Here is a 15,267-nt window from a genome sequence, read left to right as displayed (position 1 = left end):
TCGGTGTTTCTCTCCACTCGGGACTCCGGTATGTTTCCCCCTCACGCCAGGTCTGTGAGATCCCCCAACCGCTCCAAGATCCGGTTTTACCGGGGTCCCGCAGCCCCCCGCACCTCAAGACGTTGCCTGGATCCCCGAACCGACTTCTGAGCCCCCTTCCCGTACCGGGACCCCTCCTCACCCGGAGCCCCTCGCACCGGGACCCCTCCTCACCGGGATTCCGGTGTTCTTCCCCCCTGGGATCCCGGGATCCCCTCCCAGCCACCCTCTGCCCCACAGGCCAGGCCACAGCTCGTATCCAAAGTGTTTTATATATAATTTATCTGTACACACGAAGGACAAAGTACCTCAGGTCTGCGCTGGGGTGAGGGGGCCAGTGCCTCCCACACTCCCCCCGGGCTGAGCCCACCCCCCGCCCAAAAACTGCTTCAAAAAAAAAAAAAAAGAAAAGAAAAAAAAAAGTCACTTCATTAGGTTTTTTTTGCATTTAAAAGGGGGAGGGTCTGCCCCCCCCTCTCCCCGCCACAGCCCCCCCGGAGGGAGCTGGGACCCCCGGGGGGTGAGGGGGCTGCGGAGATGCTGGGCCTGCGCCTCCCCACCCCCCGCAGGCGGCACTTCAATTTGGCACATGGAAGGGGCTGGGGACCCCCAAAACCCCCTGCAGTCCCTTTCCTGGGGGGGGCCCATCTCCCCTCTTTGGCACATGGGGGGTTTCAGCAAAGGGATGGGGGTTACCATGAACCACCCCCCCAAAAAACACCCCGGTGCAGGGCTGGGAAACACCCCCTAAAACACCCATAGAGGGGGGGCACAGGGTTACCTCCCCACACCCCCCAACCACCTCCCTTGTGTCCATTTCTCCCTTTTATTTTTAAATATGTGGATTTGGGGATTTTTCCTTTTTTTTTTCAGCCTGAGCTTGGCACAGGCTGGGGGAGTCCCTGGCGTGAGGGGACACCATGGGGACCCCCCCTAACTGCCCCCAGGGCCCGCATTGAGGAAGTAGGTGGTCATCTCCCCCTTGCCCTTGACCTTGACCAGCCCCCGGCACTCCAACACGTAGCCCTTGGCTGCCAGCACCTGGTACAGGTCCGTTGTCACCTGGAGGGGGGACACAGAGGTAAGGGGGGGGGTCCTTGGGGGTCTCTGGGGGGTGTCCTGTGCCCCTCCCACTCCCGGCTGACCTGGATGCGGTCGGGGACCCCGGTGCTGTCCATGCGGCTCGAGACGTTGACGGTGTTGCCCCAAATGTCGTACTGGGGCTTGCGAGCCCCGATGACCCCTGCGACCACTGGGCCCATGTTCAGGCCTGGGGGGACACGGCTGAGAGTCAGGGACGACCCCCACACACTCGGGGAAATGGAGGGAAGGAAGGGGAAAAAGGGGAAAGAGGAGTGAGGGGTTGGAATTGGAAAAGGAGGGAGTGATAGGGAAAAGAGGGGTGCGAAGGGGGAAAAGGAGGAGGTGAGAGGGGGAAAAGCAGGTGGGGAAAAGGGGAAAGAGGTGAGGGGTGAGGGGGAAAAAGAAGGAGTCGAGGGGGTGGAATTGGAAAAGGAAAGAGTGACAGGGAAAAGAGGAGTGTGAAGGGGGAAAAAGAGAAGGTGAGAGGGGGAAAAGGGGATGGGGAAAAGGGAAAAGAGGGGTGAGGGGGAAAAAGAAGGGGTGGAGGGGTGAAATTGGAAAAGGAAAGAGCGACAGGGAAAAGAGGGGTGTGAAGGGAAAAAAAGAGAAGGTGAGAGGGGGAAAAGGTGGTGGGGAAAATGGGAAAGAGGAGTGAGGGGGGAAAGGAAGGAGTGGAGGGGTGAAATTGGAAAAGGAAGGAGTGACAGGGAAAAGAGGGGTGTGAAGGGGGAAAAAGGGGACATGAGAGGAGAAAAGGAAGGAGTGAGGAGGGAAAAGGAAGGGGTGAGGGGGGAAAAAGGGGGTGCAAGAGGGAAAATAGGGCAGAAGAAGAGAAAAGGGATTGCAAAAGGAAAAGGGGGGGTGAGAGAGGAAAAAGGGGTGCAAGAGCCGCCAGGCACAAAGCCACGAACAACAGCGTGGGATGGCTGGAGGTGCAGCGGGGCATGCAAGGGGCGTGCAAGGGGCGTGCAAGGGGCGTGCAAGGGGCGTGCAAGGGCTCACCGATCTTCATCTGGAAGTTGTTGAAGGAGTGCTCGTTGATGTACTTCATCTGCTCCATGAGGTGCATGGCGTAGTCGGCCAGCGCCGCGATGTGGCTCCGGCCCTCGCGGTCGTAGGTGGCCGCGTTGAGCCCCGACGCCGCCATGTAGGTGCTGCCAATGGTCTTGATCTTCTCCAGCTGCCGGTACTTCTGCTCGCTGATGATCTGGGGGGACAGGGTGGGCTCACCCCCACAGCACCTCGGCAGGGCATGGGGTACCCCAAATCCTGCACCCCGTCCTGTGGCTCTGGGAATGCTGTTCCGTGGCTTTTCCAGCACCTCCTGCACTGTGGCTCCTCAAATGCTGCTCCACAGCCTCTCCAGCAGTCCATGACCATATCCCCTGCACCCCAAGCTCCTCCATGGTGTTCCACAACCTCTCCAACACCCCATGGACACCATCTCCTGCACCCTGTCCCCAAACCTGGTGTTCCACAGCCTCCCCAACACCCCATCTTCCTGCACCCCATTCCTGTGCCCCTTATCCACGCTGCTCCACAGCCTCTCCAGCACCCCATGACCATATCCCCTGAACCCCAAACTCCTCCATAGCATTCCACAATCTCTCCAACACCCCCTGCACACCTTTTTCTACACCTGGTCCCCACACATGGTGCTCTGCAGGCTCTCTATACCTTGTGCATCCCATCTTCTTGTAGCTCATCCATGGTGCTCCACAGCCTCTCCAGCACCTCATGCACACCATCTCCCGCACCCTGTCCCCAAACCTGGTGTTCCACACCCTCCCCAACACCCCATCTTCCTGCACCCCATCTTCCTGCACCCCATTCCTGTGCCCCTTATCCACGCTGCTCCTCAGCCTCTCCAGCATGCCCTGCACCATCCCTGTGGCTCCATGAAAGCTGCTCCACGGCTTCTCCGAGGATGGAGCACAGGATGTACTCACCCCACTGCTCCACTGCCCTCCCAGTACCTCGTGACCACATTCCCTGGACCACAACCTCACCCACGCTGCTCCACAGCCTCTCCAGCACCCCATGAACCCCATCCCTGTGCACTTCACCCCTGTGCACCCCATCCTCTCTACCCTTCTCCACCCCAGCACCTCATCGAAGTCGGCGATGATCTCGTTGAGCAGCCGCAGGCACTCCACGCCCTCGTTGTTGGCCTCCAGCTCCACGTAGAACTCAGAGAAGTTGCTGATGGAGGCGAACATGACGGCCACACACTCGCAGGACTGGTAGTAGAGCTCATCATTGCGCCGCTCCCGTGCCAGAAAATGCGCAGCCACGTCCTTGGGCAGGATGTTGTGCAGCAGCCGCCGGTTGTAGGCCTGCAGCTCCTCCATCTCCTCCTTCTCTCCCGTAGCCTGTGGGCACAGACCCAGGGGGGAGCTGCCACAGGACCCCATGGCCACCCCGGCATCAGGGTGTGGGGATGGGATTGGTCCCTGCCCCACGGTCACCCCAGTCCTGGGTGCAGGGTCACTCCCAGCCCTGTGGCCACCCCAGCATCAGGGTGTGGGGAGGGGATTGGTCCCTGCCCCACGGTCACCCCGGTCCTGGGTGCAGGGTCACTCCCAGCCCTGTGGCCACCCCAGCATCAGGGTGTGGGGAGGGGGTTGGTCCTGGCCCTGGATTGGTCCCTGTCCCATGACTGCCCGGGTTTTGGGCTGCAGAGAAGGGTCGGTGCTGGTGCCAAGGTGTAAGGAAGGGGTTGGTTCCAGCCCCACAGTCATCCTAATCCCAAGGAGCAGGGGAAGAGTCAGTTCCCATTCCATGGTCACCCCAATCCCAGGGAGCAGGGTCAGCCCTGGTCCCACAAACTCCTTGGTTCTGGGGTACTGAGAGGGTTCAGTCTTGTCCTAGAGTATGGGGAGGGGTCAGTAGTGACCCCATGGTCAGTCCCAGTCCTGGGGTGCAGGGAGGGGCTCAGTCCCAGTTCCGGGGTGCAGGGAGGGGGTCAGTCCCAGTCCCGGGGTGCAGGGAGGGGCTCAGTCCCAGTTCCGGGGTGCAGGGAGGGGGTCAGTCCCAGTCCCAGGATGCAGGAAAAGGGTCATTCCCAGCCCCCCAGCCCTTGGCTGTACCTGGAGCTTCCAGAGGAAGTCGAGGCGGGCGGTGGACTCGACCTGCTGCGCGTGCAGGTACAGGGCGAGCGCGAACACGGCCAGGACCACGGGGGTCACGTAGCGCAGGGCCACCTTCCCCTCCGCAGGGCTGCAGGACCCCCAGGACCCCTGAGGCAGGCTGAGGGACCCATCCCTGCCCACCCAGAGATCCCAGACTGCGCCCAGATCCCAAAGATCCACCCACCCACTCCAGGGACACCAAATCTGCACCCAGACCCCAAAGATCCACCCACCCACTCCAGGGACACCAAATCTGCACCCAGAGCCCAAAGTTCCACTCACCCACTCCAGGGACACCAAATCTGCACCCAGAGCCCAAAGATCCACCCACCCACTCCAGGGACACCAAATCTGCACCCAGAGCCCAAAGATTCACCCACCCATTCCAGGGACACCAAATCTGCACCCAGACCCCAAAGATCCACCCACCCACCCAGGGGAACCCCAAATGTGCACCCAAACCCAAAGATTGACCCACTCACCCAAGAGACCCAAAACCTGCACCCAGACCCCAAAGATCCACCCAGACCCCCAACATGCATTCACCCTCCTCAGTGACCCCAAACCTGAATCCAGACCCCAAACATTCACCTTCCCATCCCAGGGACCTTAAATCTGCACAGTAACCTCAAAGATCCACTCAACCCCCCAAAGGAGCCCCAAATCTGCACCCAGACCCCAAAGCTGAACCCACACAAGAAGAGACCCCCTAGGGTGTACCCACCCCCTCAACACTGCAGCACAGACCCCCAAGGGACCCTCCTGCTTCTGCCCACCCTCACCCCCCTTCGCCCAGGTCCCCACTGGTTCCAGTTGCCCACTCACCACTCTCCCTGGGTCACGTTGAAGGAAGGCCTGTGGGGACAAGAGCCAGGGGTCAGTGGGGTGGGGACACAGCCCCGAGGTGGGGACCCCTGGGGGACCGGGGGCACTCACAGGGCGTTGGCCACGACCAGCAGGTCGGCGTTGTCAAACAGGGCTGCGTGAGGCCCCTCCACCAGCAGCAGGAACGTGGCCTCGATGCCCACCATGAGCAGCAGCTTCCCGATGCTGCTGATGTGCAGGAAGACGGAGCAGGCCAGCAGGCTGAGCACCACGCTGTAGCTGAAGTACTGGGGGGGACATGGTGGGATGCAGCGGCACCCCAGGAGCACCAGATGGTACCCAGGGACACTGGATGGCACCCCTGGGATCTCTGCAGCACCCTGGGAACCCCAGATGATACCCCAGGAGCCAGGACTGGCATTCCAGGAACCTTGGGAACCCTGGATAGCACCCCTGGAATGCTGGATGGCACCCTGGAAACCCCTGTAGCACCCTGGAAAAAGTGGATAGCACCCCTGGAATGCTGGATGGCACCCTGGAAATGCTGGATAGCACCCCTGGAATGCTGGATGGCACCCTGGGAACTCCTGATGGCACCCCAGTAACCTCTGCAGCACCCTGGGAACCCCAGATAGCACCCCAGGAACCCCAGCCCTCACCCCAGGAATCCAGGATGGAACTTCTGGGGAACCCTGGACAGCACCCATGAGAACTCTGCAGCACCCCAGTAACTCTGCAGCACACTGGGAACCCCCCATGGCACCCCTGGGAACACCAGCCAGCACCACAGGACTCCTGAAGCACCCCAAGAACCCCGGATGGCATGCAGGAATCATGGATGGCACCCCAGGAACCCTGAATGGCACCCTGGGGATCCCTCTGCCACCTTGGGAACACCAGCTGGGACCCCAGGAGCTCCTGCAACACCCCAGGGATGCCAGACAGCATTCCAGGAACCCCTGCAGCACCTTGGGAACACTGAACGGCACCCTTGGGAACCCTGCAGCACCCCAGAATCGCAGCACCTCCCCATGCCCACAGGGACCTTGCACCCCTGGGGACACTGTGGCAGCACCCAGCAACCTCAAGGGCTCAGTGCCAGCACCCACTGAGGACCTTGGACCCAAGCGACCTGTGCCAGCACCCCGTGTGTGTGGGGACCCTGTGCTGGCACCCTGCACCCCTGGGGACCCAGTGCCAGCACTCTGGGGGACACTGAACCCTCTGGAACCCTGTGCCAGCATGTTTGGGAACACTGTGCCAACACCATGGGGCACACGGCACCCATGGGGACCCCGTGCCAGCACCCTTGGGGACACACCTACAGAGATCCATGCCAGCATTCCTGGGGACTCTACTCCCATGGGGACCCTCTGCCAGCACCCAGGGAGCCCCTGGCACCATCAGTGACCCCTGGGGGGACACTGACCCCATGGGGGGACCCTCTGCCAGCACCCAGGGAGCCCCTGGCACCATCAGTGACCCCTGGGGGACGCTGACCCCAGGGACCCCTGGCACCATCAGTGACCCCCGGGGGACGCTGACCCCATGGGAACCCTCTGCCAGCACCCAGGGAGCCCCTGGCACCATCAGTGACCCCTGTCCCCGTGCCCTGGCGGTGCCCACGGCCGCTCACCTCGGGGAAGTCGCAGGCCAGCCCGTCCCCGTGGCAGGAGCCCGCGGCGGCGCCCAGGGTGAAGTTGAGGGCGCGGAGCTGGCACGGCCCCACGGCCCCGGGGGTGACGTTGAGCTCGCGGGCGGCGCAGTCCCGCAGGGCCACGCGGCTGCAGGAGAACTGGGGGGCCAGAGGGGTGAGCACAGCTCCCCAAAAACCCCCAAAATCTCCCCCCACAATCCCCCGTGACCCTACCATGTTGACGAAGGCGGCGATGAAGACGAGGAGGATGGTGAAGACGGCGATGCCGGTGCTGCGGGCACGGGACTGGACGATGCTGCGGGAGAGCTGCTGCAGGGCGGCGGGGAAGAGCTGGGGGGGCACCAAGAAGCCTGTAAGGCACGGCCCAGCCCCCCAAAAACCCTGCCAGCCCTCAGGTACTCACAGTGACGCAGGAGTAGATGGCACAGATGAAGAGGATGGCAGCAAGGAGGATGAAGATGCTGACGTAGACCCCGAGCATCAGCGAGGAGCTGAGGAGAGGTGGGAGGTGAGGGATGGGGTTGATGGATCAGAGCTGGTATTTCGGGGGGCTGTGGCACTTACTGGGGGAACACCAGGATCTGGAGGCAGCAGATGAAGCAGAAGACAAGGAGGGTACAGGCCACGTAGCCACCAAAACGGTCATCAACCTTCTTGGAGTACTGAGGAGACAGGGGGAGGGGAATGGTTGGTGGATGGAGGGGGGACCCCAGGAACCCCAGGGGGATCCCAGGGGAAGAATGGAGGCAGAACTGAGGGGACACCAGTGAAGGGGGTGCAGGGGAACGGGGGGAACCTGGGGGACAGGATGGAGGGAAATGAGAGGACCCCAAGGGATGCAGATGAAGAGGGACTGGGGACATGCCAGAAGATGGGATACAGGGGGACAGGGACAACCCCAAAGGGTGGGATAGAGGGGAATGGGGAACCCCAGGGGATGCAAGGAATGGGAGAGAGGGAGAGGGGGGGATGGGATGGAGGGGGATGCAGAGATGCATCCAGAGATGCAGGGAAGGGACCCCAGAGGATGGAATGGTGGGAGACGAGAAGACCCCAGGGGATGGGAGGGGACAGAAAGGACCCCAGAAGATGGAATGGAGGGGGTGAAGAGAGAAGGTGGAAGGACCATGAAACCAGCACAAAGAAGCCCCACCCCAAGGCATGGAGGGAGATGGAAGGACAAAGATGCTGATGGGGCCAGGGCAGAGGGGACTTCAAGAGACAGACGGAACAGTGGGTCCAGAACAAAGGGAACAGAGGGCCCCCCAACCTTCTTCTCCAGCTCAGGGGTCTGGAAGGTGAGTAGGAACTTCTTGACGTGGTCCTTGCGGAGCTGGTCGATGCTGCGGGCATCAATGGCCCGGCTCAGGAACTCATCCACCTCATCCTCGGGGTTGAGGGCCTCCTGGGCACCACGGCTGTGGAATGAAGGGGTCAGGACCCTCCCAGCCCCCCAGGTCTGCCCCAGGGAGGGGCTGGGCACGACAGCCCCAGCAGCCCAGCATGGGAACACTTACTTGTCCTTGCTGGAGTCATCAATGCCCTGGGAGACACAAGGAAGAGGTGTCAGAGACACTGGCATGGGTGGGGACAACCCTCATGAATGACAAGGACATGGGACGTCCCCAAGAGTCACCCAGGATGGGGAACAGAGTTCCAAGGGTAAATGGGGCAGGAGTGTCCCCAAGGGTTCTTGGCAAGGACAAGAGAATCCCAGGGGTCTGCAAAGGAAGGAGGGAGGGGTCTAGGGAAGATGTCCAACCCCAGTGAGGATGGGACACCCAGCATGGGACTGGTGAGAACAGGGAGGATCTCCAAGATCTGCTGAGCACCAGGGGTCACCCAGGAACTCCCCGAGGCCCGTAGGCAGCAGCAGGAAGCCATAAGGGCTGTGGGCAGGGTTGGGGAAACCACTGACAAGCACGGAAGGGCAGGGAGTGGCTGATAGCACCATGGTGAGGCTGCCCCGTGCCCGATGCCCTCCCCGGGGCTGCTCACCATCTGCCGGAAGGCCTTGGAGTCCTTGGTGCGGGAGAAGGAGCGCTCGGGCACCCAGCGTGGCACCAGCCCCTCGGTGGAGTTGGCACGAGTGCGCTGCAGCTTGGCCAGGATGGCTTTCTCCTCCTTCTGCAGGGTGGCACGGCCATGAGGGGGTGACCCCAGCCTTCCCTCTGCCCCCCAGACGACCCCCCCAACTCACGCGCTTCTGGCTGCAGCCAACAATGAGGAAGGTCTCGATGTTGTGCTCCTTGAGGTAGGCGTTGCGCTCGCCGCCGTGGCCCGGCTCCACCTCATAGTCGCCGTTCAGGTACTGCAGCGTTGCCCAGGTGATGTGGATGCGCCTGGGGATGGGGGGATGAAGGTGCTGAGCCCTCCCTGCCCAGCGCCCCCCACCCCAGAGCCCAGCCCAGCCCCCCAGTCCCGGCTCACCCAGCTTTGCCACCCGCTTCCATGTGGTTGGCGAGGGTGACGTCGTTGGACCAGACGTCGAACTGCCACTTGCGCAGCCCCAGGACGCCGCAGTGAACCCGCCCGCTGTGGATGCCCACACGCATGTTCACGTTCACCCCCGTCACCTCACGCACCAGCCTGCGGGTGGGATGGGCACCGTGTTACCCCCGGGCACGCCATGGCACCCCAGGGTGCCTTCAGGTGTCCCCAAGCAACCCTTTCGGGATTTCCAGGCACCACAGCACCCTGAGGTGCCCCAAAGCAGCACTGGATTCACAGGCAGCTGAGACACCACAGCACCCCATGGCACCCCCAGGCATTGTGGCACCCCCAAGCACCCCATGGCACCCCCCATGGCACCCTGAGGCACCCCTAGGCACTGTGACCCAGACTGGCGAGTACTGGGGATGAGCCAGCACTAGGAATAGCTGTGGCAGCCCCTGGGATTTGCCAAAACTGGGGAAATTGCAGCCCCCCCAAGCTGCAGTGACACCACGGACAGACACACCAGTACCAGGCACAGCTCCTCAGGGTTGTGGCAGCACTTAGGACATGCCAGCCCAAAGGATGGGCACAGGCCCCCAAATTGTGGTGGCACTGGAGATGTGCCAGCCCAGGAGATGGGCACAGCCCCCCAAATTGTGGTGGCACTGGAGATGTGCCAGCCCAGGAGATGGGCACAGCCCCCCAAATTGTGGTGGCACCATAGATGTGCCAGCCCAGGGGATGAGCACAGCCCCCCAAATTGTGGTGGTACTGGAGATGTGGGGGGATGGGTACAGCCCCCTAAATTGTGGTGGCACCGGGGATGTGCCAGCCCAGGGGATGGGCACAGCCCCCCAAATTGTGGTGGCACGAGAGATGTGCCAGCCCATGGGATGGGCACAGCAGGATCAAGTGCAGCCCTCCAAGCTGTGGTGGCACTGGGGACGGGCACACAGCTCTGCCCCACTCACGAGATGGCCTCGATCATGTCAACGCCCATCTCCACACAGCAGTGAGCGTGGTCCCCGCGCGCCTCCGGCAGCCCCGACACGCAGTAGTAGCAGTCCCCCAGGATCTTGATGCGCAGGCAGTGGTTCTCCTGGGGGGCACCAGCAGGTTAGGGGGGCTCCAGGACCCCCCAAAGTCCCCCCCAGCCCCTCCACTCACCGCAGCCAGCTTGTCAAAGCGGGCAAAGAGCTCGTTGAGTGTCATCACCAGCTCCTGGGCCGTGCACTGCGAGGCCAGGCTGGTGAAGCCCTCGATGTCCGCAAAGAGGATGCTGCAAGGAGGAAGAGCACGGGCTGGGGGTGGCCCACACACTGCCCCAGACACTCTCCCTTGGTGATGCCTCCCCCAGGACCCGCCTGCACCCCCGTCCTCACAGTACCTGACGTTGTCGTGCTTCTGGATGTAGATCTTGTGGAACATCATGTCCTCCTTCTTGGTGTTGATGTCCTCCTTCATCTCCATGGCCACGTGCTGCGGCAGCACTGACAGCAGCAGCCGTTCCTGCAGCCAGAGCGGTCCCGTCAGCAGGGCTGGGGTGCTGGAGGACCCCCAGGCCGGCACAGGGACCCCCGGGACCCCCTGTCCCACCTGCTGACGGTTCTCCCGCTGGAGGTGCAGGCGTGCCTGGATGTAGCCGCGGGTCTCCTGGAAGGCCTGGCGCTGCGACACCTCGGCCGGGTAGTGGGTGCAGACCCCCACCACGTTGGTGCAGAGGAAGATCAGGGCGTTGGCGCTGAGCTGGGGGGAGAGGTGGGCTCGGTGTGACCACCTGGGGACCCCCAGCCAGCTCTGCCACCCTCCTCTGCACCACAGAACCTGGGCTTTGGTACAGTGGGTGCTGCTAAGGGGAGAAGAGGGGGCTGCAAAGGGAACACGGGGGCTCAAGGCAGGGGGACATGGGGGGTCTGGGACGCAGGGCAGGGAGGATGCAGGGACATGGAGAGAGGGGATGTGGGGCACACAAGGACGTGGGAAAACAGGACAAGGGGGCTGCAGGGACATGAGGGACTTGGGGCTGTGGGAAACCAGGGAACAGGGGATGCAGGGACCTGGGGACACAGGGTGAAGGGTCAAAGGGGACATGGGGACACAGGGTAGGGGGGGCAAAGGGGACACAGGCTAGGGGGATCACAGGAGCCTGGGGACACAGGGTAGGGTGGCAGAGGGACTTGGGGACACAGGGGACATGGGTAGGGTGAATGTGGAGGACCTGGAGATGCAGGGCAGGGAGAACATGGGTGTGTGGGGATGTGGAAAACCAGAGCAGGGGGGATATGAGGATACAGGAGCCCGAGGCCGGGGCTACACGGGGGCCTGGAGCATGGGGGTCATGGGGACGCCCTCGGGAAGCAGAGGAAGTCGGAAAGCGGAGATGACTGCGGAGGGAGCTGTGGTTTCCCTCCGTCCCCATCCCCCGGGACCGGGGCCAGGGCTATTTATAGCTCTCCAGCACACTGGGACACTGGGAACAGAGGCCTCGCATCCCCTCCCCGGCCCCTCTGCATCCCCCTGGAGCCCCATCACTCCTACCCTGAAGGGGTGAACCCTACCCAGGGGGGCGGCCCCTCCCGTGACCCCGCTGGCCTCGGATGTCATTGTGTTCCTCGCCCTGTGCCCCGCAGGGACGGCACGTGGTGGCCCCAGCCCTGGCCAGGCAGGGCGAGGGTGACGGCTGCTGAGTGGCTCTGCTCAAGGAGGGGGAGCTGCCGGAGCTGGGAGCACCCAGCCCTAGGGATGGGGGACCCTTCTGCACCCCCTGTGCAAGCAGGAGCACCCACCACCTCCGAGGGGCAGGACAGGGGACCCTGGCAGTGTCCCAGCCCCCCTGGGTGACAGCCCTCCCCTGCCCTGCTGCCCTGGACTTGCGTCCTTCCCCGGGGGTTTCCGCCAGCCCTACAACGGGGGCTTTGTGGGTGCCCCTTCGTCCTGGTGCAGCCCACAATGGGGGGTCTGTGCCGGGATGAGGGGCCCATCCAGGCTCCCGGGGGCTCTGGCACTGTAGAGACCCCCGACCCCACCAGGGGACACCAGCACAGGACCTCCCCTGGGGCCCCCTATCCCCGAGTAGCCAAGGGGCCTCTCTTGCATCTAGAACTTTCCAGCAGCAGAAACATCAAGCGCAAGAAAAACAAAACCCCCAAATCTGCAGAGCGGGGATTCAGGGCCGGGAGGTGCCACCTCAGCCCCTCCCAGGTGTGTCCCTACCTGCTTCCAGAGGAAAGGGTCGGCGGCGTTGCGGTGCCAGGCGATGGCGAGGTGCAGGGCGGAGAGCAGCACCCCGGCCAGCACGGCCGCCCGCATCCGCACGGGCAGCAGCGTGTAGGTGATGTAGATGAAGAAGACGCTCCACCAAACGCCCTCGGCCGCGCTCCGGGGAGCCACGGCCACCGTCCCCAGCGCCTGCACGCCGGCCAGCAGCCCCAGCACCACGTAGCTCACCACCCACATGTAGTCCTGGGGGAAGGCGCTGCGGCTGCACAGCACCATGAGGAGCAGGAACAGGCCCGTGGCACCGGCCAGCGCGGCGGCCGCCGGCACGTGCGGGGCACCGGGCAGGCAGAGGAAGAGCAGCATCACCCCGCAAACCAGCACCAGCACCCCCATCAGCACCGTCAGGCTGCTCTGGTTCATCTGGAAGAAGTAGCGCTGGTAAAGCCGCTCCAGTTTGGCCGACTGGAAGCGTTTGGAGCGGAAAACCTGCAGCAGGCGCCGCCAGCACTCGCCGGCCGACGGCCGCCCCGCCGTGTCCCCCGGCTCCCTTCGGCCCCTTGGCCTCGCCGTCCTCCAAGCTCGCGTCCACTGATTTGAGTCCCAGGTCGCCCGCAGGGCCCTTCTTGCCATAGTGATCCTCCTGCCAAGTGCAGCGCAGCCCCCGGGGGGGTCCCGCGCCCCGCTCCATCTCAGGGTCCTGCAGGCAGCTCATGTAGCGGGGCCCACAGAGGCCGGCTCGGGGCCGGGGGCCCTTCTTGCCATTGCGCTCCCCCCATGCCGTCTTCCGCTCGTCCACCTTGGGCACCAGGATGCCGCTGAACCACGACATGCTGTGGGCACCGAGGAGGGGTCAGCGCTTGGTCACCCACCCCGACACCCCCAGAGGGGCCCTGGTGTCCACGGGGGTGAACAAGGAGTGGGGGGTCCTGATGTCCCCTGCACCACCCTGGGGAATGCAGAGCACAAGTCCCAGTTCTGCCACTGCACCCATGGCCCCCGTGGGAACGGCCCGTGCTGGGTTCCCGGTGCCCCAGCGTCCCGGGTGCCCGGTGCCCGAATCCTGGTGCAGGGCGCTGGGCTCCCGGTGTTGGGTTCCCGTTGTCCCGGTGCCCAATGTCCTGGTGCCCGGTGCGTGGCCCTGCCGAGGCCGCCCCGAGCCCGCCCTTCCCGGTGCAGCGACCTGCGACAAAGCTGGGACCGACCCGGGCGTCCCGGCCCTGTTTGTCTTGAACGGCGGCCAGCGGGCTGTACCGGGCACGGCCGCCCCGGGGCACCGGGAACCAGCCGGGACGTGGCAGCCGGTCCCTGCCCCGGGCGAGCAGCGGTGGAGAATGGCCACCGAGAAGGGCCGGCCCCGGTGGCGGCGGCCGCCTCCCTCCTCCCTTCCCTCCCTCCCCTCTCCGGGCACGGGAGCCCCGCCGAGCCCGGCCCGTACGCCGAGACCCACCAGCGCCCTCCGGCCGCCGCACCGGACGCTCCCACCGCACCGGCAGCTCCCGCCGCACCGGACCCCCCCGAGCACCGCGCAGCTCCCCGGGGCCGCACCGCTCCCGCCGCCCGGGGGCCCAGCCCGGTGTCGCCCCCCCAGCCCTGATCCCAGTCCCGATCCCGGTTCCGGTCCCGCTCCCGATCCCCAACGACGCCGCCGCCCCGATCCACCCTCCCCCGCGTCTCCCGCCGCTCCCGGTGCGCCCGAGCGGCCCCGCTCACCTCCGCCTCCGGCGCTGCCGCCCGCGGGGCCCCGCGCCCCGCCACGGCCCCGCCGCCGCCCGCTTCTACACGGCGGCCGCGCCGCGTCCCCGCCGCCCCATCCCGCGCCCAGGCCGGGCCCCCGGTGGCGGTGGCGGCCCCGGTCCCGGTCGCGGCCGCGCAGCCCCGGCCCGCCCCGGCCGGTGCCCGCCCCCCCTCCCCCCCCCCCCGCCCGGATCCGCTCCCGGGCGCTCCCGGCCGGGGCCTTAAAGGCGCAGCGGCGGCGGCGGGAACGGCCCGGTACGGCCCGGAGCGCTGGGGGCGGACTCGCACCCCCGGGGCTGCGCACACACGCGCGGACACGGACACGGACACGGACACACGCACCGACATGGCGGGGACACGCGCGGCGGGGCCCCCCGTGCCCGCACAGCCCCCCGAGTGTGTCACTTGCACGCCCACCCCAGTGCCCCCCGTGCCTTCCCCTTGCACACCCGCCTCGCTCACATCCCCGTGCCCCCCTTGCACACGTCGCACTCCCTGGCACACGCGTGTTGCACGCACATATGTGTTCACACGTGCATGAATCCCCCTGCACACCCGTGGCGCGCGCCCACACCCCTGCACGCACACACATCTCCTTGCACACGCACACACGCGAGAACACAAACCCTTGCACACGCGTTTTCTATGCTGCACACAGGTTTTGGACGTACACACCCTCCTTTCACACTTACACGCCCTTGCACATCCACACACCCTTGCACACTCAGCCCTGTTACACACTCACACATAAGCCCCTCTATATCCGTGTGCAAATGAATCCCCGTGTTCACACACCTGTGCCCCTCTTAGGTATCGCGGGTGTGCATGCGTGTGCAGGTGCACGCACACTTTGCACACACACTTTGCACACACATAGGCGCTCACAGGGGCACGCACCCCCCTTATCCACACCCCACACGCTTCATGCACACTCCCTTGCACACACACGTGCACTCACTCCTTGCACACACACCTTCACACATACACAGCCCTTACACACACCGCCCCCACCTTCATGCACACAGTCCTTGCACACACGCCTTACACACCCCTTACACAATCACAGCCCCCTTGCATGCACTCTCACCCTTACACACCCCGTACACACTCACAGCCCCCTTGCACACACTCTCACCCTTACAC

At 64.4% G+C, this 15,267-nt stretch overlaps 2 protein-coding genes across 2 annotated transcripts; both read right to left on the bottom strand.

Annotated features, from left to right (window-relative positions):
* Nucleotides 1–500: 500 nt before the first annotated feature.
* Nucleotides 501–14,282, bottom strand: ADCY6 (adenylate cyclase 6). Its single transcript, XM_063425171.1, is given in 23 exon segments — nt 501–1,101; nt 1,185–1,309; nt 2,125–2,329; nt 3,231–3,494; nt 4,212–4,341; nt 5,079–5,108; nt 5,190–5,365; nt 6,715–6,873; nt 6,949–7,065; nt 7,139–7,226; nt 7,300–7,397; nt 8,006–8,153; nt 8,253–8,278; nt 8,734–8,862; nt 8,936–9,077; nt 9,166–9,324; nt 10,143–10,270; nt 10,339–10,450; nt 10,559–10,680; nt 10,768–10,917; nt 12,385–12,946; nt 12,948–13,220; nt 14,101–14,282. Coding segments are annotated over 22 exon segments (3,471 nt in total). The 5' UTR covers nt 13,220; nt 14,101–14,282; the 3' UTR covers nt 501–972.
* On the bottom strand, nt 13,227–14,472 carry LOC134565540 (spidroin-1-like). The gene is made up of 2 exons (XM_063425154.1): nt 14,433–14,472; nt 13,227–14,070 (listed from the first exon to the last, which is right to left on the bottom strand). The coding sequence occupies exons 1-2, from the start codon at nt 14,470–14,472 to the stop codon at nt 13,241–13,243; spliced, it is 870 nt and encodes a 289-aa protein (XP_063281224.1). The 3' UTR covers nt 13,227–13,240.
* Nucleotides 14,473–15,267: the final 795 nt, after the last annotated feature.

This window comes from Prinia subflava, unplaced genomic scaffold (assembly GCF_021018805.1).
Source record: "Prinia subflava isolate CZ2003 ecotype Zambia unplaced genomic scaffold, Cam_Psub_1.2 scaffold_53_NEW, whole genome shotgun sequence".
NCBI classification, from domain to species: Eukaryota; Metazoa; Chordata; class Aves; order Passeriformes; family Cisticolidae; genus Prinia; species Prinia subflava.
The sequence above is the reverse complement of the archived record's forward strand: the minus strand, read 5'-3'. Positions and strand labels throughout refer to the sequence as shown.

What these genes read in the sequence shown, in the direction of transcription:
- LOC134565540 (XM_063425154.1), bottom strand. Translation starts at nt 14,472, where the DNA reads ATGTCGGTGCGTGTGTCCGTGTCCGTGTCCGTGTCCGCGC. An exon ending in GTCCGTGTCCGTGTCCGCGC is followed by an intron (nt 14,071 to 14,432) that starts GTGTGTGCGCAG and finishes GCGCACCGGGAG; the next exon opens with CGGCGGGAGACGCGGGGGAG.